The sequence below is a fragment of the Oncorhynchus tshawytscha genome, linkage group LG30 (genome assembly GCF_018296145.1).
Source record: "Oncorhynchus tshawytscha isolate Ot180627B linkage group LG30, Otsh_v2.0, whole genome shotgun sequence".
Classification (NCBI taxonomy): domain Eukaryota; kingdom Metazoa; phylum Chordata; class Actinopteri; order Salmoniformes; family Salmonidae; genus Oncorhynchus; species Oncorhynchus tshawytscha.
In genome coordinates this window covers 16804480-16824350 of record NC_056458.1, presented here as the reverse complement: position 1 = coordinate 16824350, position 19871 = coordinate 16804480, and the positions used below count along the sequence as shown (strand labels likewise).

Below are 19871 nucleotides of genomic sequence, written 5' to 3'. Positions count from 1 at the left end.
CAGAGAGCTGATAAAAGTCCAAGTTTATGAACGTCAATAAATGATCATGCATTATAAAACAGGGACCCTCTCCAGGTGCATTCCCCATGCGTGTGAACATTAAAGTGTTGTTGATATTGCTAAAAACACAGCTATAAAACTATATTAAAACCAGCTACCATTTTAATTGTGCAAAATTATGAAGGCACGGATAAAACCACATGTTCTTTGATAATGCAATGAAAAGGAAAATACACAACAGAAATTATTTGTCACACTTGTCGTAGTGAGGAGACCAAAGCGCAGCGTGATGTGAATACATACTTTTAATGTAAGACGAAATAACACGACCGCTATCAACACTGAGTACAAAACATGCAACATCCATTAGACATAGATAATCACCCATGAAATACTCAAGGAATATGGCTGCCTAAATATGGTTCCCAATTAGAGACAACGATAAACAGCTGCCTCTAATTGAGAACCAATCTAGGCAACCATAGACATACAAAACCCCTAGACTGGTAACAACCCCATAAACATACAAAAACGTATAATCACCCATGTCACACCCTGACCTAAACCAAAATAATAAAGAAAACTAAGGTCAGGGCATGACATGATTGGCATAAAGTTAGCAAAAAAGACAAATACTGAGCTATATGGTATGCTCAAACAAAATTCTATTATACTAATAGAAAAGTAAAAAAATAAAATCTAAAAAAGATAAGTGTCAAAATTATTGTCTCCCCTGTTTTCAGTACTTTGTGCATCCTCCCCTTGGGAGGATAGCGGCACTTAGCCTTTTTCCATAATGTTTTATGAGATTGAAGAACACATTGGGAGGGATCTTAGACCATTCATATATACAGTCTTTCCAGATCCTTGATATGCTTCATTCTGCGCTTACAGACTGCCCCCTGCAATTCAAATCACAGGTTTTCAACGTGGTTCAAGTCTGGAGACTGAGATGGCTATTTTGTGGTTCCATGGTGAATTTTGATGTGTGCTTGAGGTCATTGTCTTGCTAGAAAATCCACTCGTGACCAAGTTTCAGCCTCCTGATAGAGGCAACCAGGTTTTTGACTAAAATGTCCTGGTGCTTTGTAGAGTTCTTGATGCCGTTAACCTTAACAAGAGAAAAACAGCCCCATAATATCAAGGATCCACCACCATATTGTACAGTAGATATGAGATCATTTTCTTATATGCATCCTTCTTTCAAACCCACCACTGGTGTGTGTGGCCAAAGAGCTTTATTTTTGTCTCATCTGACCATAGCACCCGGTTCTAATCCAAGTGCCAGCGCCATTTAGCAAACTCCAGAGGAGTGTCCTATGAAGCAGGTTTAAGGAATTAGCAAGGTAATTTTGGTCAACTCTGAGTTCAACTCGGAACCAGTGTTACGAAAGTGGCTCACCTGAGCCGAGGACCAATGAAATCAGATTCCCTCCCTCTTGCAAAGATTGCATCATCATCCCCATGGGGGAGGCAGGTAGCCTAGTGGTTAGAGTGTTGGGCCAGTAACCAAAAGGTTGGTGGATTGACTCCCCAAGATGACAAGGTAAAAATCTGTTGTTCTGCCCCTGAACAAGGCAGTAAACCCACTGTTCCTAGGCTGTCATTGTAAATAAGAATTTGTTCTTATCTGACTTGCCTAGATAAATAAATAAAACAATTATTTGAGGAAGACTATTGATTAAATATTTTATTAACCAAATGTTTGTGTGGAAAAAAATAGTAATGTTAAAATATATCACATTACACATTTAGTCATGACAGAATGCATTTTAAACTTCAAATAATGTAACAATTTTGTATGACTTAATAAAGATAACCTAGCGATAGGCCTGGGGAAAAAAGGTGCTTGAGCATTGATAAGCACATGAAAGAAAACTAAAGACGGCATTAACGATGAGTAATAAAATAAAGACGGCATTAACGATGAGTAATAAAATAAAGACGGCATTAACGATGAGTAATAAAATAAAGACGGCATTAATGATGAGTAATAAAATAAAGACGGCAATAGCCTACTGAATTTGGAAGATAAAACTTGTCTTTCATTTTGAATTCGGCACAAATGTGGCACTGACTAGCCCATGAATTAATGCTTCAGCATTGTCTCAATGAAGAGTTTGGCATTCAACTATCCATGTGCGACATGCACACGCAGTTACAAGCCTGCTAGTTTTAGCGGCAGGCGGACTAGCAATATACACCGTCATAGTACGAATAAAGCCTCAAATGGAATAGAAGCTAACCCTGAGTAGATCTAGCTTGCTTCGTAGGATACCGCTCTGGTGATTGCATTTCTTGGTTGCTCTCAATAAAGTCAATATAAAGGCTCAGGGGCCGGTGCTGGAGGTACATTCGCAGAGCAGCTGGCTGGTGTGATTACAAATATATTCAATCTCTCCCTATCCCAGTCTGTTGTCCCCATATGCTTCAAGATGGCCACCATTGTCCCTATACCAAAAAAGCAAAGGTAATTTAACTAAATTACGTAGCACTCACTTCTGCCATCATGAAGTGCTTTGAGAGACATGGATCATATCACCTCTATCTTACCTGCCACCCTAGACCCACTTCAATTTGCATCCGCCCCAATAGATCCACAGACTGCCCTGTCCCATCTGGACAAGAGGCATACCTATGTAAGAGTGCTGTTCATTGACTATAGCTCAGCATTCAACAACATAGTACGCTCCAAGCTCATCATTAAGCTCGAGGCCCTGGGTCTGAACCCTGCCCTGTGCAATTGGGTCCTGGACTTCCTGACGGGTCGCCCCCAGGTGGTAAAGGTAGGGAACAACACCTCCTCTTCTCTGATCCTCAACACTGAAGCCCCACAAGGGTACGTGCTCAGCCCCCTCCTGTACTCCCTGTTCACCCATGAGTGCATGGCCAAGCATGCCTCCAACTCAATCATCAATTTTGCAGACGACACAACAGTAATAGGCTTGATTACCAACTACGTTGAGACAGCCTACAGCGAGGAGGTGAGGGCTCTGGGAGTGTGGTTTTGACACGATTTCTTCCAAGGCCTCGGCTATGAAATCCCGAAAAAGGTTCAGCTGCATTCACAATGATTCCTATTTACTTCCACTTCTTCTCCACTTGTGCTGTACAGATTATAAACACTGCAATAAATAATACAAAGTCCACTTTTTTAACATGTAGCATTTCACTATCCCTCGGTTCACTGGTCTTGGTGGCTCTACTACCATTGCTTCTTCCCCGCCACTCGTTCCTTCCAATCTTCTCACCGCCTCCAGATAAGAGACACACTGGACACTCCTTACCCTCGCACCTCATTCTCACTCACCCTAACAAGGCACCCCAGGAATTTAGGCGCATGTTCACCTCCACAGTTGCAGCATTTCCCTTCATCTGGCATACAATATTCTTCCGTTGACACATGACCAAATCGTTTACATTTATGACACTGAAGGCGCTTGTGCACAAAAGCTCTTACAGGGTAAGAGCATTTTATAAGCATTTTGCTACACTCACAATAACATCTGCTAACCATGTGTATGTGACCAATAAAATGTGATTTGATTTGGTATCTCATGAATCTAACTTTATGTGAGAAGAAAGAGACTCTTCATCAAAGAACAGTAGCATGGATGAAGTGAACTTCTTTTCTCTGTCCACCATACAGGCCAGTCGACGTGCACCAACCGCTCCATCAATGTCTTCAGTTACATCCTCAGCCTTTACTACTTGCACCACCCCAGAAATAACACCCTTGATTTGGCGCACTGCTACAAAAATCCATGCAGGAAACGTTCCACTCCGATATCTTTTTGAGTCTTAAAACACACTTCTTCTGCTCCGCAGACACACCAAAAATCTAAATAAGAACACTTCTTGTGACTCTCACTGACTCCACACTTTCCTCCAACACATTCCAGATTTTCCGGGAGACGTTAAACGGATTTCCTAAGTAGCATTGATCCAAAACCCTGACTCCGACTAAAAACGAGTCTAGTGGTTTCCTATTTTCCAACATAGCTTTACTTCTCGTTTCCCCTTTTTTTCACCAATGGGTCCCACTCATTCTCACTTTCTGTACTATTAGCTTCATGGGTCACTAGCAGTTTCAAACAAAACCTCAGTTTCCTCCATCTTCCGTCACATTCCCCAAATGTACCACTGTTCCAGTGGTTTTAAATGTCTTCATTTGATCACTCTGTTGTGCGGAGAATTTTCCTGTGCGACAGGAAATGCAAAATGTAGTGTATTCAAGGTTTAAAAAGACTTGATTTGCCGTAATGAAAAATGTATCCACCCCTACAAAAAATGCCCATTAATTATAATCCACAAAATAATTCACATTTCCTGTTGATGCAGGATTATTTTCCTGCTGTAGCAAACTGGCTCAAATTAAGATCCTACATCTGTAATTGGTGCCCTAATAGTGGTAAGCAGTATTTGGTTTATCAGTTGTTTTTTTTGTACCCATTGCCTGATTTATAAAAGTCAACAACAATCTCTTAATTTGTGAGTTCTTTACTTTTCCCCTTGGTGATGGATGACAAATGAATTTATATGCTTTATCTCGTTTTTGTACCCCAGTGAAACAGGAAGCCATACAAGGCCACAATTGAGAGATTAATTTAAAAAGAATATTAATTAAATTTTGTTTATTTATTCATAAGAATCTTTAGGGGTGCCAAAGATTTTGGCATGTATCTTTTTTTAGATGTTTTAATTATTTCTCTCTAATACAATTGAATTAGTATAAAATTATGTAATTTCAATTTTTTTTAGCATACAATATACACTGAGTATACAAAAAATGAGGAACATTTTCCTACTATTGAGTTGCACCCCCCTACTTTAGCACTCAGAACAGCCTCAATTGGTTGGGGGTATGGACTCTACAAAGTGTTTCGAAAGCATTCCACAGGGATGCTGGCCCATGTTGACTCTAATGCTTGGCTGAATGTCGTTTGAGTGGTGGACCATTTTTGATACACATGGGAAACGGTTGAGCGTGAAAAGCCTATCAACTTTGCAGTTCTTGACACAAACCGGTGCGCCTTGCACATACTACCATACCCTGTTCAAAAGCAGCTACTTGCCCATTCACCCTCTGAATGGCACACATATACAATCCATGTCTCAGTGTTCTCAAGGCTTAAAAATCCTCTTTTAACCTGTCTCCTCCCCTTCATCTACACTAAATGACATCAATAAGGGATCATAACCTTCACCTCTGGATTCACCTGGTCAGTCTATGTCATGGAAAAGCATGTGTTCTTAATGTTTTGTACATTCAGTGTAGTTCAGTATTTGTACTATTTATTTTATATAGTATTTTTTGTTCATCTTTATCAAGCGATCCAATAATTTTGGTTATGACTGTAACTTACTGTCATTTGGGGGGCAGGTAGCCTATCGGTTAAGAGTGTTGGGTCAGTAACTGAAAGGTCTCTGGTTAAAATCCCCTAGCCGACTAGGTGAAAAACCTGTCGATGTGCCCTTGAGCAAGGCACTTAACCCTAATTACTCCTGTAAGTCGCTTTGGATAAGAGTTTCTGTTAAAAGACAAAAATGTCTATTCTGACTTACAGTTTTTGGAGGCTGAGTGTTTGGTTGCCAGTCACAGTCTGACAGTTAGAGAATTGACCCGGCTACATCCTTTGAGATATATCCTAATATTTGGCATTGATTGCTGTAATAGTGAGTGTGTTGTATGTGTCACCGGTCGGTCTGGCTGTATTCTACAGTGCATGTGTCTCCAGTGAATATGAGCTACTGGAGAGGCAGCTCTGTGTGAGTAACATCCAGAGCCCATTCCTGCTCCTTCTCCTCTGTGTACCTCTGCATCAAAGTCACCATGATATAAATGATTATTTCCCTTTACTTTATTTCCCAGGATGAATTGCTCCGACTGGCCTCAGTCACAGACTCCTCTTCCCTGCGGGATGCCATCAGAAAGGCTCTCCAGGCTGTCCTCTCTGAAGTGGTGTGTTTCTACTGTCTCCGTCATGATTTATATCTAAAGTCTGTCTCCATCCTACTCACCAACATACTGTATTCTCCCTTGGGTAGAGCTTACAGAGAAACAGGAAACCAAGTGAATGACACAAAACAGGCCAAATACCATCCGCTTGTACATATTTGACCAAGTAATGAAGAAAATGTCAGACATATTCCAACCATATTTTCTCCTGCTTGGTCTTAAAGCATACATACACTCCCCTCCATATGTATTTGGACGGTGAAGCTATTTTTATTTTATTATGGTTCTATACACCAGCATTTTGGAATTTAGATTTTATTATGGTTCTATACACCAGCATTTTGGAATTTAGATAAAATGTTTATATCAGACAACAGTACAGAATGTCACCTTTATTTCAGGGTATGTTCATATATCTGTTTCACTGTTTAGAAAGGAAAGCACTTTATGTACAGTATCTACTCCCCCCTGTGTCATAAGTATTTGGAAAAAATAGCTTACAGGGTATTAAAGTAGTCAAAACTTTAGTATTTAGTCCCATATTCCTTGCACACAATGACTACATCAAGCTTGTGACTACAAACTTGTTGGATGCATTTGCGGTTTGTTTTGGATTATGTTTTGCCCAATAGGAACTGAATGGTGAATGATGACTGGAGTCATTTTCTTTCTAAGTGAGTAGATGAGATGTTTCTGAACACTAAATTAATCTTGATAATGCCATGATTAAGAAGAATTAAGAATGAACAGTGAATAATGATGAGTGAGAATGTTACATGCTAACCTCTCACCATTACCACTAAAGGGTAGGTTAGCATTTTATATCATACCCCCAAGACATGCTAACCTCTCACCATTAACACTAACAGGGTAGGTTAGCATTTTTGGGGGGTATAATATGTGTGCCCCTGTAACATTTTTCTCACTCATGATTATTGACAACCCATTCGTGATTATCCATACTCATGGTAGCATACACATGAAGGTAGAAGTGTTCAGAAACACATTTGATTCTTACTCACAATAAAAGTGACTACAAAATGACACAAGACATTATTCATCATTCAGTTCCTATTGGGCAAAACGTAATCCAAAATACAACCAAAACAAACCACAAATGCATCCAACAAGTTTGTAGAGCCACAAGCTTGATGTAGTCATTGAATGCTAGGAATATGGGACTAAATACAAACTTTTGACTAAACGTAATACACTATAAGTGAATTTGTCCCAAAAATTGTAGACTTGCTGAAATGGGGGCACTAGAAACAGAAAGTGCATTCACAACAGATATGTATGAAAATACCCTCAAACAAAATCTGACATTCTTTACTTTCGTCTAATATGAAACATTATAACTTGAATGAGAATTCCCAGAGTTTTTAGCTTTACTGTCCAAAAATACATATGGAGGGGAATGCATGTGGTTTTTAATCCCCTTATTAACAGGCTGCCTTCCCCCCCCCTCTCTCTTATAGGACAGTGTATACGTCTATCTATTAGATGGAGAGACAGGATGCTTGTGGTGTGAAGAACCACCTCATGAGCTACAGAAGGAGGGGAAACTCAGGTAATAGGCTGATGTGGTGCCCAGTTGACCTGTACTTCAGACAGTCATAATTTAGTCTTCATTTTCCCTCAAGTGACATTGTTTGTTATGTAATATATCAGCCAAATGCATTGTGTCTTTATATAAAGACTACCTATCATTTATGACATACAAGCAATATTCTATAATATAGGAAATATCTCTAATAATATGTTATATTATCTAGATGGCTTTGGTTGTTAACCTCACTGGCTAAAAGTGAATTAGCTAGCTAGCTTACCAATTGACCTAGATAGCCAGCCAAGTTTTGGTATACTAATTTGGCAGACAATATTGGCAGAACATTTTAGGTGCTCAACTTTTGGTATGCAATGCAATGATATTGACCAAATTTAGTGGGCAATTTTTGGCACGCAACTTTCAGGGGACAATCCAATGCAATGACATTGACCAACAGGACCATCGTCAAAAATAACTTTAGCTGAAGTTAATTAACTAGGCAAGCTGGCTCCCATGTCTCAATCCCAGCAATGTGTCAACATGTTTTTGGAACACAGTCACAAGTTGACAAGCTAGATAAGCTATATTAGAGGTTTACCACAATGAACTTATTACCCAGTTTATCTCCATCACTGCTGACACTCGGGATGTACCTGGAAGGTCGGTAGGAAACAGGTTGCAGGCTTCACATTCACGCTCGGTGCAGCACCTGGTTTCAGTCGGAGTCTCCTTACCGAATCCTGTCTTCCACTGGTTATAGCCATCGAAATCCTCTAGGGTGAAATAAGTACAACATACAGTAGACATGCCCCCGGTTCCCTTACTCCAATACGCTCGCTTCAACCGGACAAACCAGTACCACTTCAAAGCTAGCTTCTTGTTTTTGGGCCACAAATGAGTCGTAACCATGTCCTTGTGGGTATTACTGCACCCAACAACAACACACCTACTTTGAATATTTAGCTTCTAAAAAACCTGTTGGGTTGCACTTTAAAAAAAAGCTGTTGGGTCTGAAATGAAAACGAGCACTAGCTACGGACAAAGGAAAAAACTACAACACTTACTAGCTCGCTCGACTACTACTACCAAACGCACAGGAGAAGAGCAGATACAGTTTTTTGCATTAATTTATATGTTTTCTTCTGCGTGGATGTACATAGTAGCTCACTAGCGCCAACACTTGGTTTGGAATGTAATTACATGCTAGCATGGCTAGTAGCTAACGTTAGCCAGATGGAACTAGCTAGGTGGCACCGGTTCTCCATATGACGTTGAGAAATAGTGCGTTGTAGGTAGTTCTGAAGATATCCAGAAATAAGTTAATAAATATGTAAAAACGTAGTTTTAGGTAACCAGATCGTGACTACAACTAAGTTACTAAGTCTTTGACCACTTTGTGTTGTTACTTTGGTGAGTAAAAACTCATGCTTCTTACCCTTTAAATCAATTGGCAATACTTTATTTGACTATCAATAACATTTCAACAAACTATCTACTTACCCTAGCCCTAGCTCTAATCCTAACCTTAACCCTTATCCTAAACCTAAACCTCAACTTAACCTTAGCCGTAGCCCTTACCGTAACACTTATTCTAAACCTAACCGTAACATGATCAAGCAGTTGCTCATCAACAGATAGTTTTCTGATAGTATGACCATCTGTAGGGCATCTATAGATGGAAAATCCGGACTATCCAAATAAAGTGTGACCAATCAATAAAATCTTTGTCTCTCTCAGGAATGTGGTTGTCCAGCAGAGGAGAGTACAGTGTGAGGGTCTTCCTTCCTCAGAGCTGCAGGGGAAACAGAGAGAGAGACTAACAGAACCACTGCAGCAGGACAAAAGAGGTGTGTGTTTGTTTTTGTCTATCTGTCATAATAATTTGGTGGGTGTTTATAATTGTCCTATTTCACACGTGTAAATTTAAAATATGTTTTTTGCATATTCCAAATCTACCTGAGAGACCCTCTGAGAGGGTGACCCTGGAGCAATTAGGGTTAAGTGCCTTGCTAAAGGGCACATCTACAGATTTGTTCACATTATCTGCTTGGGGATTTGAACTAGCAAGCGTTCTGTTACTGGTCCAATGCTCTAAACTCTAGGCTGCCTGCCTCCCAGTATCAGTATCTGTGTGGGTTGCAGCGTGAACAACAGCAACTCTACTCTAAATGATTTGAGAGAGTTCAAAAGAGTGCACAGTCCTCCTCCAGGCTAATACGTCCCTCCTCTCCACCCTCTCATTTTCTATAATTTTCTCTCCATCTTCTCCACCTCCACCCCAGTGTTGATCATTCCAATTCTGGACCGGGACCAAGGAGTAGCTACCGCCCTCCTCTTGGTGAGCATGCTCCACTGAACCCTCTCACCTCTCTGCCTTACAGTGTGAAAGATAATACTTTCTAAAAACTCTGTGTCTTCTCTATTCTAAAAGGTTTGCTGTACACTGCCCACTATAGCTCAGGAACAAAGCCTTGATGTCCTGGAGAAACATGTGAGTCTGAAATGCCTTCTCCAGACCCACCGGTCCTTTCATGGGATCATATTTGGGGACAGCAGGCCTGCACTGAATGTAGCTGACATTTGCTGGTATAACTCTGATTGTCTCTCACAGGTCACCATAGCCTGTAAGAGAGTCCAGGCTTTGCAGGGCCAAAGGCTCACCCAGGGGTCAGAGGTCAACAGGACACCATTTCTCTCCCTGAACAGGAGGACAACACCTGATGTGGACTACAGTGCACTGGATCATCAGATCCTGAGGCTTTGCGGTATGATAGCGGGATGGGAGACATGCACCTGTATTTTGTTGTCGATACAGTGGCAAGAAAAAGTATGTGAAGCTTTTGGAATTACCGGTATTTCTGCATAAATTGGTCTAAGTCACAAAAATAGACAAACACAGTCTGCTTAAACTAATAACACACAAACAATTATACGTTTTCATGTCTTTATTGAACATATTCAGTGTAGGGTGGACCCTCCTTTGGCAGCACTAATCTCAACCAAATGTTTTCTGCAGTTGCGGATCAGACCTGCACAACGGTCAGGAGTAATTTTGGACCATTCATCTTTACAAAACTTTTTCAGTTCAGCAATATTCTTAGGATGTCTGGTGTGTACTGCTCTCGAGGTGATGCCACAGCAATTTAAATCGTGTTGAGGTCAGGACTTTGACTGGGCCACTCCAGAAGGCACATTTTCTTCTGTTGAAGCCATTCTGTTGTTGATTTACTTCTGTGCTTTGGGCCATTGTCCTGTTGCATCACCCAACTTCTGTTGAACTTCAATTGGTAGACAGATAGCCTTACATTCTCCTGCAAAATGTCTTGATAAATTTGGGAATTAATTTTTCCGTTGATGATAGCAAGCTGTCCAGGCCCCGAGGCAGTAAAGCAGCCCCAAACCATGATGCTCCCTCCACCATACTTTACAGTTGGGATGAGGTTTTGATGTTGGTGTGCTGTGCCTTTCTTTCTCCACACATAGTGCTGTGTGTTCCTTCCAAACAACTCAACTTTAGTTTAATCTGTCCACAGAATATTTTGCCAGAAGCACTGTGGAACATCTAGGTGCTCTTTTACGAACTTCAGACGTGCAGCAATGTTTTTTTTGGACAGCAGTGGATTCTTCCGTGGTGTCCTCCCATGAACACTATTCTTGTTTAGTGTTTTACGTATCATAGACTCATCAGCAGAGATGTTAGCATTTTCAAGAGATTTCTGTAAGTCTATAGCTGACATTCCAGGATTCTTCTTAACCTCATTGAGCATTCTGCACTGTGCTTTTGCAGTCATCTTTGCAGACGGCCACTCCTAGAGAGTAGCAACTGTGCTGAACTTTCTCCATTTATAGACAATTTGTCTTACCGTGGACTGATGAACATAAAAAGCTTTCAGAGATAATTTTGCAACCCTTTCCAGCTTTATTCAAGTCAGCAATTCTTAATCTTCTGAAATCTCTTTTGTTCGAGGCATGGTTCACATCAGACAAAGCTTCTTGTGAATAGCAAACTCAAATTTTGTGAGTGTTTTTTGTAGGGCAGGGCAGCTCTAACCAACATCTCCAATCTCGTCTCATTGATTGGCATCCAGGTTAGCTGACTCCTGACTCCAATTAGCTTAGGGGTTCACATACTTTTTCCAACCTACACTGTGAATGTTTAAATTATGTATTCAGTATAGACAAGAAAAATACAACAATTTGTGTATTATTAGTTTAAGCACACTGTGTTTGTCTTGTTGTGACTAAGATGAAGATCAGATCAAATATGATGACCAATTGATGCAGAAATCCAGGTAATTCCAAAGGGTTCACATACTTTTTCTTGCCAATGTAAATACATCAATGCAATGCTGAGTATTGGATAATGTTAGATAAGAATATATTATAAAATAATATAAAGTAATGATTTCATGTTGATTCTTTCACCTTCTTACTATAGGAGAGTTGTATGACCTGGATGCTGCCTCTCTCCAACTAAAAGTAATTCGTTATGTGAGTCTAGACCCAAAAATAAACTGTGAATTATCAGAGCTGGTTGATTGTTTGATTGATATACAGTGACTGTTTGACTGAATGGGTTGTATTGTTGTTTTCACAGCTGGAGGAACAGACTCAATCATTGTGCTGCTGTTTACTTCTGGTATCAGAGGATAACCAACAGCTGTTCTGTCAGGTACACATACACACACAATATTCTATATTCTAAAACAAAGCAAAAGTTGCAAAAATAAACAAACAATAACACGTTTGTTGGATGTCTTTGTTATTCCTCAGGTAGTTGGAGACACGGTTCTGAAGGCAGAGATCAGTTTCCCAGTAAGTTACACAACACAGCCCTTCTTCCCCTCTGACATTACCACCTGTGCCCCTGCTGCTGCCCCTTACTCAGCCTGACCCTGTCTATCTGTCTGGGGTCCAGCTGACGTTTGGCCACCTTGGTCAGGCTGTGGAGAAGAGGAAGAGCACCTCCCTGCAAGACGTCACTCCAGTAAGAACACTGAAATGTTCCTGATCAGTATTGTGGTGTTTTGTAGTCTTACAGTAAGTAGTAGGTTTGGATGTGTTTGATGCTCGTGTTCTCTACATCTCTGCCCCTTTCCCTTCTTCTCTGGGCTGATACTGTAGGAGGAACACCAGCAGCTGAACAGCACTCTGGGATTTGAAGTTCTCTCTATGCTGTGTGTTCCTGTTGAGTGTCGGGCCACCACCAAGGTTGTGGCCCTCGCCTGTGCCTTCAACAAAAAAGGAGCAGACAGGTATTTATCTATGTGTGTTTGCGTAAGCATGCATACTGCTGCCTGTGGGTGTATGCCTGTGTGCATGGATAGCTGCGTCTGTCTGTGTCTTACTGTAAAATACTGTGTGTGTGTGTGTGTGTGTTTGTCATCCTTCAGACACACAGAGCTGGATGAACACATAGTGCAGCACTGTTTCCGCTACACATCCTCAGTACTGACCAGCACACTGGCCTTCCAGAAGGAACAGAGACTGAAGTATGAATGTCAGGTAAGGAGACGCTACCTGACTGCATTCATTGACCACTGAGCCAATACTTGTACTGTGCTAGCCTTGCTCTGCTCGACTTTGTCCATAACAATCCCTAACCTGGTGAGAATCTTTAGCTAACCCACAAATCCACTTCTGGTCTTCTCAACTGTTTGTTACCTGTGTCTGTTTGGGTTCATATAGGCACTGCTTCAGGTCGCCAAAAACCTCTTCACACATTTGGGTGAGTATCATACTTAGCCTATTTTTAGTGGCGCAATGTCAGTTGTTATAACAACAGTTATTTACTTCTGTCTCCAGATGATGTATCAGTCCTGCTGAAAGAGATTATTGCAGAAGCCAGGAGTCTCACCAGTGCAGAAATGTAAGTACTGTATTACCATAAGGCTATCACAAAGATGCTAACAAAAGCGTTAGTAACATTGATTAATATGACCCTTCTATCTCTCAGTTGTTCTGTGTTCCTGTTGGACAGTGTCAGTCATGAACTAGTTGCCAAGGTGTTTAATGGAGGAGTGGTTATCGATGAGGAGGTGGGTCATCATCCTCAACTCACTCCACCCAAATCTCTAATCTACAGACTTTTATCTTAGACAAAATGGTATTGTATATGACTGTTATTTCCATACTGTAATGGCCTCTTTCTTGTCATCTCAGACAGAGCTACGTATCCCTGCTGACCAGGGCATAGCAGGCCATGTGGCCACCACAGGGAAGATCCTCAATATCACAGATGCCTACTCCCACCCTCTCTTCTACCGTGCCGTGGACGACAGCACAGGCTTCAGAACACGCAACATCCTCTGCTTCCCCATAAAGGACGAACATGGAGGTCTGTCTCTCCGTCTCTTTTTTTCTGCCCGCTTTTCTTTCTTTCTCTCTCCATTTCCCCGTCTCCCTATTTCTGATCTATCTACTGATAATTGTATATCTCTCATCTATCTCTCTCTCTTTCTCTCTCTCTCTGTTCAGAAGTGATTGGCGTGGCGGAGCTGGTCAACAAGACGAATGGACCATGGTTCACCCGTCTGGATGAGGACTTGGCCACAGCCTTCTCCATATACTGTGGCATCAGCATCGCTCATGTGAGTGCACAGGCATCCCCTTTGCTTATCCTATTGGCCTTATAACTGATTATTACCTGACATCATGTTTTTTGTATAGATTAAAGGGCCATCCACACCCAAGGACAATAACTATAATAATAAATTATACATTACTATATTTTGAGCATCCACACCAGTGGACCGCTAATCGTTCTGCAGTACACCTGTCGATCAGCTGATTAACGCATCCTACTGCACGCTGTAGGCCTTGTAATAAGGTAGTAACACAAGACCATTCAGTGCTTCAATGTACACTACCGTTCAAAAGTTTGGGGTCACTTAGAAATGTCCTTGTTATTGAAAGAAAAGCAATTTTTTTGTCCATATCTCCAAAATATAAGATTAAGACGGGCAAAAGAACACAGACACTGGACAGAGATATGGATTTTTCTTTTCAACTCTGACTAGAAGGCCAGCATCCCGGAGTCGCCTCTTCACTGCTGACATTGAGACTGGTGTTTTGCGGGTACTATTTAATGAAGCTACCAGTTGAGGACTTGTGAGGCGTCTGTTTCTCAAACTAGACACTCTAACATACTTGTCCTCTTGCTCAGTTGTGCACCGGGGCCTCCCACTCCTTTTTATATTCTGGAAAAGGCCAGTTTGTGCTGTTCTGTGAAGGGAGTAGTACACAGCGTTGTACGAGATTTTCAGTTTCTTGGCAATTTCTCGCATGGAATAGCCTTCATTTCTCAGAAGAAGAATAGACTGATGAGTAGCAGAAGAAAGTTCTTTGTTTCTGGCCATTTTGAGCCTGTAATAGAACCCACAAATGCTGATGCTCCAGATACTCAACTAGTCTAAAGAAGGCCAATTTTATTGCTTCTTTAATCAGAATAACAGTTTTCAGCTGTGCTAACATAATTGCAAAAGGGTTTTCTAATGATCAATTAGCCTTTTAAAATGATCAACTTGGATTAGCTAACACAACGTGCCATTGGAACACAGGAGTGATGGTTGCTGATAATGGGCCTCTACGCCTATGTAGATCTTCCATTAAAAATCAGCCGTTTCCAGCTACAATAGTCATTAGTCTGATCAATAGTCTGATCAATTTTGTGTTATTTTAATGGACAAAAAAAGTGCTTTTCTTTCAAAAACAAGGAAATTTGTAAGTGACTCCAAACTTTTGAATGGTGGTGCACATGTAATATTGAAACTCATATTTAAATGTAGTAATTCAACAACAAACGCTGTTTAGCCTGCACATCTTTTACATCATATCATTGATTATGCAACCCTTTCGATTAGTTATTGGTCTATTCTCAACAGTTTACAAGGTCCAGAAAGGCATATTAGCAGGCCAGTCATAGTGTGTATTTTGTCAGAATGTATTGCAAAATATGGCCTTCTCATGCGCTGTTTGTCGTGGCCACCAATATGCTCAGACATGCCCGGTTATTCAGGCAAGCTTACCATGCACTCAGCCGTCTCTCTTCCCCGAGCAGCCTTGCGCAGCTAGAACCAAGAAAACTTCAAGAGAATGCTTTTTCGATTGGTTGTCAATTTTTTATCATCAAAGGGATATGGAAAATAAATCACTTTGAAAGTGATCCAAACGATAGCTCTTGTAATCGTTCCCCACTCTTTTTGTAGTTGTCGTTGTACTATGAACGCTCCTGTTCACCTGAATTAGAACAATAATAAATACCAAAAAGTTAAAGTTATCGTCCTTACTGTGGATATTGATAAATTGTTTAACAATAATTTGTCATCAACAATATTGTCATCATGCTGAATGACTCCTGTGCTTTCTGTTCCTCAGTCCCTCCTGTATAAGAGGGTCGATGAAGCACAGTTTAGGAGTCAGCTGGCCAATGAGATGATGAAGTACCACATGATGGTAAAGCATCCAATCAGAGCTCTTCTTCAACCTATTCAACTTATCTCTTCAATCTATGAATGCAGATCCAGCCACTTATCTCTTCAATCTATGAATGCAGATCCAGCCACTTATCTCTTCAATCTATGAATGCAGATCCAGCCATTTTGTTATATTTGGCAGTTAATGTCCTGACCTTTGACCCTGTCCCTCAGGTGTCAGACGAGGAAGTGACCCGGCTACTGACTGTGGGCATCCAGGCTGTAGGGGAAATACACCCCAGCTTCTCCAGCTTCACCTACACACCTCGCTCCCTGTCAGACGATAGCACACCCACAGTGAGACAGTCAACACACAATCTTGGAGAAAGACACTGGTAGTGTGTATTATTTCTGTTTTCTCATGTCTCTCGATTATGCCTCCTGTTCCTAGGCCGTGATCAGCATGTTTGAGGACATGGGCTTCATAAACACCTACAAGATCAACATGAACACGCTGGCCAGGTTTTGTCTGATGGTGAAGAGAGGCTACAGGGATCCTCCATATCACAACTGGATGCACGCGTTTTCAGTCTCTCATTTCTGCTACCTCCTCTGCAAGAACCTGGAGCTATCCAACTACCTAGAGTAAGAACACACAGAGAAATGCATTTAAAAACATTGTTACGATAAAGTGAAACACCCTCATGAACACTTCAACTCACACTGCAGCGTCCTCTTTCAGGGACATCGAGATGTTTGCTCTTTTTGTGTCCTGCATGTGTCATGACTTGGACCACAGAGGGACCAACAACTCCTTCCAGGTGGCATCGGTAAGATCCCTCATACCACAAACACACAGACAGACTGTTCTATTGCCCACTAAGCACAGTTTGACGCCGACATCTTTTGGATGTCTTTTTTGGTCCTGTCCGGACCAACCGTCTTTATTTTGTATTGTTTTTGGTGCGGTCCCGACAAGCCTTGATTTCAACATCCACCAAAGTAGGTCATAGACGTCTATGTTTGGTTCAGATTTGTTCTGGTCCGGACTAGCCTTCAATTCAACATCCGGACACGTCCGGTCCGAACTGGCCTATATTTGGCCCAAACATAGATTTGGTCCGGTCCGGCACATTACAGTAGAGCACAGTAGAGTACAGTACAGTAAAGTAAGGAAAAGTAAAGTATAGCTAAGTACAGTAGAGTACAGTATAATGTAGTGTATTGTACCCTACTTTACTCTAATGTACTCTACTAAACTGTACTCTATTCTACTGAATTAAACTGCACTGTACCGTACTCTACTGTGCTCTTCTGTACTGAACTGTGCCGTACTGTACTATGCTGTTCAACTTGTGAAACATGGCCTACATGTCTAGGATCTGTTCAGATTTGGTCTGGTCCAGACTGACCAAATTTGCACTTATTTGGGGACTGAGCTCATTATAATAATATCCAGGAGGTGTTTGTTTCTACATTTATGTCACGTTCTGACCTTTATTTCCTTTGTTTTGTCTTTATTTAGTATGGTCAGGGCGTGAGTTGGGGTGGGCAGTCTATGTGTGTTTTTCTATATTGGGGTTTTGAGTTCAGTGGTTCTCAATCAGAGGCAGGTGTCGTTAGTTGTCTCTGATTGAGAATCATACTTAGGTAGCCTGGGTTTCACTTTTGAGTTGTGGGTGTTTGTTTCCATGTGAGTGTTTGTTGCCACACGGTACTGTTTCGGTCATGTTCACATTTATTGTTTTGTATTTCATAGTGTTCAGTTTATGTCTTAAAATAAACGTTATGGACACTTACCACGCTGCGCATTGGTCCTCCGATCCTTCTCGCTACTCCTCCTCAGAAGAGGAAGAAGAATGCTGTTACAATTTACATTTACATTTTGTTCATTCATCAGACGTGCTTATCCAGAGTGACTTACAGTCAGTGCATTCAACTAAGGTAGATAAACAATAACATATTACAGTCAACATGTCACAGTCAAAACAAAATTCTGTAACCGTTAATGACAGTTTTATTGTATTTGAAGTGGTCTGTTGGTTTATTTTGTAGCTTGGACTACTTTGAACATCATCGCTGCCACTTTTAGTTGGCTCCTCTTTCCTATATTAAATTGATTTAAACATTATTGTGATATAATTCTTACTTCATTGAGAATGTATTTGCAGTTTGAAGGACAATTCCACCACTTTATAACCAGTTATTGTGCTGTAAGTACCTGTATACACTGAGTGTACAAAACATTAGGAACACCATCCTAACATTGGGATGCTGGCCCATGTGGACTCAAAGCCTCCCAAAGTTGTGTCAAGTTGGCTGGATGTCCTTCGGGTGGTGGACCATTCTTGATACACATGGGAAACTGTTCAGTGTGAAAAACATCAATAAGACATCAATAAGGGATCATAGACTGACCAGGTGAACGCTATGTTATGGAAAGAGCAGGTGTTCTTAATGTAAGATGTGATACACGTTTTGACGTTTTATCGTTTTTGTTAGTAATACTGCACGATTCCTTGTCATTTTTTAAGCTTCTGTTTTGCCCTCGTACCGTATACTACAATTCCCAGGGTGCATTTCACCTCCCAGGATACAATGCATTGCCCAGTCTGCAGTTAGCTTAGCTGGCTAGCAAACCCAGACTAAAAGGCTATGCATGGTCAATCCATCATCTGCAGTGGCCGTACAGCATTTACTGAGATGCGGCCTCCGCAGAAGTCAAAGCATTCATACTTCATACGCAGCCAATAAATTGATCTGCACTGCACCACTCCTAGTGATTCAGGGCTAATCTCTATAGCCATCCAGCCACTAGCTAAACGAAAAGACCAGACTTTACCTCTTCTGAGATGTTGGAGTCCGTTTCCCAGTGCTTGACACAGGAGCTCAGCCAAGATAGCATGATGTAAAACGACTGCACCGTTTCCCCCCACGAATCTCATTGTTTCACAGCAAAATTATTCTACATTTAGGCTATTGTTTATTTGTGTACTCCACACTATGTTGGGGTCAGAATCTGTCAAACCCAATACATTGATGTCATCATCAACCAACTGCATTACGGGTAAAAACTACTTTAATTACCACTTTCGATTTCTGTATGCTGATACGAATGAGTTCGTTTTTCTAAACCTGAAAAGGGACAACTTCTAAATGTTATGCAGTGAAATCAGCCAAATATAATCCGATTTTAGAAACCAAATTGGATCCCCGATCTCTTTCCAGGAGTTCAAACTAATTTCTGTGTCTTTGAAATTCCTTACACGAGGTATCGTAAATGTTTTTTATTTGTGAACTTTTTCTGATAGCCTTTGGTCAAAGTTCATGTTTGTTATCAAGGAAGTTGTCAAGAAGTGAATTTGTGTTTATACAGGATGTACCGCCCCCACCTACTGTCAACCAATCATGTAATTGTTACAAAATTTGGGAAGCGCATTGTGATGCTGTACGGAGCAATTTGGCCTCCGCAACCTCCCGGAGGCCCCGCAATTGCACCACACCCTCCATATGGTGCCGCCAGATCACATTTTCAGATCAAGCATAAATTATGTCATAAATGACGAATGCATTTCACATTACTTTTGTGTTGTAATCATATTATAATGCTTGCATGCATATCATGCCGAATATATGTTTATGTATTGTCACCAATCACAATAAAGAACCATTCAAATTTAGATGCAAACAAAAGCTAACAATACATTACTGTATCTGATGTTAGCTAGCATGCTAGCTCGACTGCTACACCCAAAATAATAAGTGTTTGCAACAATAACAGCCAAGCTTAATCTTAGTGACTGTCTTAAACAACAGTCCAAACAACATTTAGGCCTGTTAGAACATTTATCATGACATTTACAGGCTAATCATTACAGAATCATAGTCTCTAATGATTGAAGCCTGTATCTTTTATGCTAACATTAGCAATGCTAGCTAGCTAAGTAAA

The 19871-nt window shown here is 40.9% G+C and overlaps 1 protein-coding gene and 1 long non-coding RNA gene across 2 annotated transcripts in view; one reads left to right on the top strand and one right to left on the bottom strand.

Moving 5' to 3' along the window:
• Positions 1-19871, top strand: part of LOC112228668 (cGMP-dependent 3',5'-cyclic phosphodiesterase) — a 53723-nt gene that overhangs the window by 30150 nt on the left and 3702 nt on the right. Inside the window, exons 2-22 of the mRNA XM_024394198.2 lie at positions 5873-5962; positions 7438-7529; positions 9246-9355; positions 9791-9846; positions 9940-9999; positions 10120-10273; positions 11947-11999; positions 12106-12180; positions 12282-12323; positions 12427-12495; positions 12633-12763; positions 12902-13013; positions 13197-13236; positions 13314-13377; positions 13465-13546; positions 13671-13845; positions 13986-14098; positions 15885-15962; positions 16157-16279; positions 16374-16567; positions 16665-16752. Of these exons, the coding sequence (XP_024249966.1) occupies positions 5873-5962; positions 7438-7529; positions 9246-9355; positions 9791-9846; positions 9940-9999; positions 10120-10273; positions 11947-11999; positions 12106-12180; positions 12282-12323; positions 12427-12495; positions 12633-12763; positions 12902-13013; positions 13197-13236; positions 13314-13377; positions 13465-13546; positions 13671-13845; positions 13986-14098; positions 15885-15962; positions 16157-16279; positions 16374-16567; positions 16665-16752 (2001 nt within the window). The remainder of the gene's footprint in view (positions 1-5872; positions 5963-7437; positions 7530-9245; positions 9356-9790; positions 9847-9939; positions 10000-10119; positions 10274-11946; positions 12000-12105; positions 12181-12281; positions 12324-12426; positions 12496-12632; positions 12764-12901; positions 13014-13196; positions 13237-13313; positions 13378-13464; positions 13547-13670; positions 13846-13985; positions 14099-15884; positions 15963-16156; positions 16280-16373; positions 16568-16664; positions 16753-19871) is intronic.
• LOC112228669 lies at positions 12647-19319 on the bottom strand. Its single transcript, XR_002950081.2, has 4 exons — positions 18765-19319; positions 17723-17763; positions 15536-16562; positions 12647-12739 (listed from the first exon to the last, which is right to left on the bottom strand). It is a non-coding gene; the product is annotated as an uncharacterized LOC112228669 (long non-coding RNA).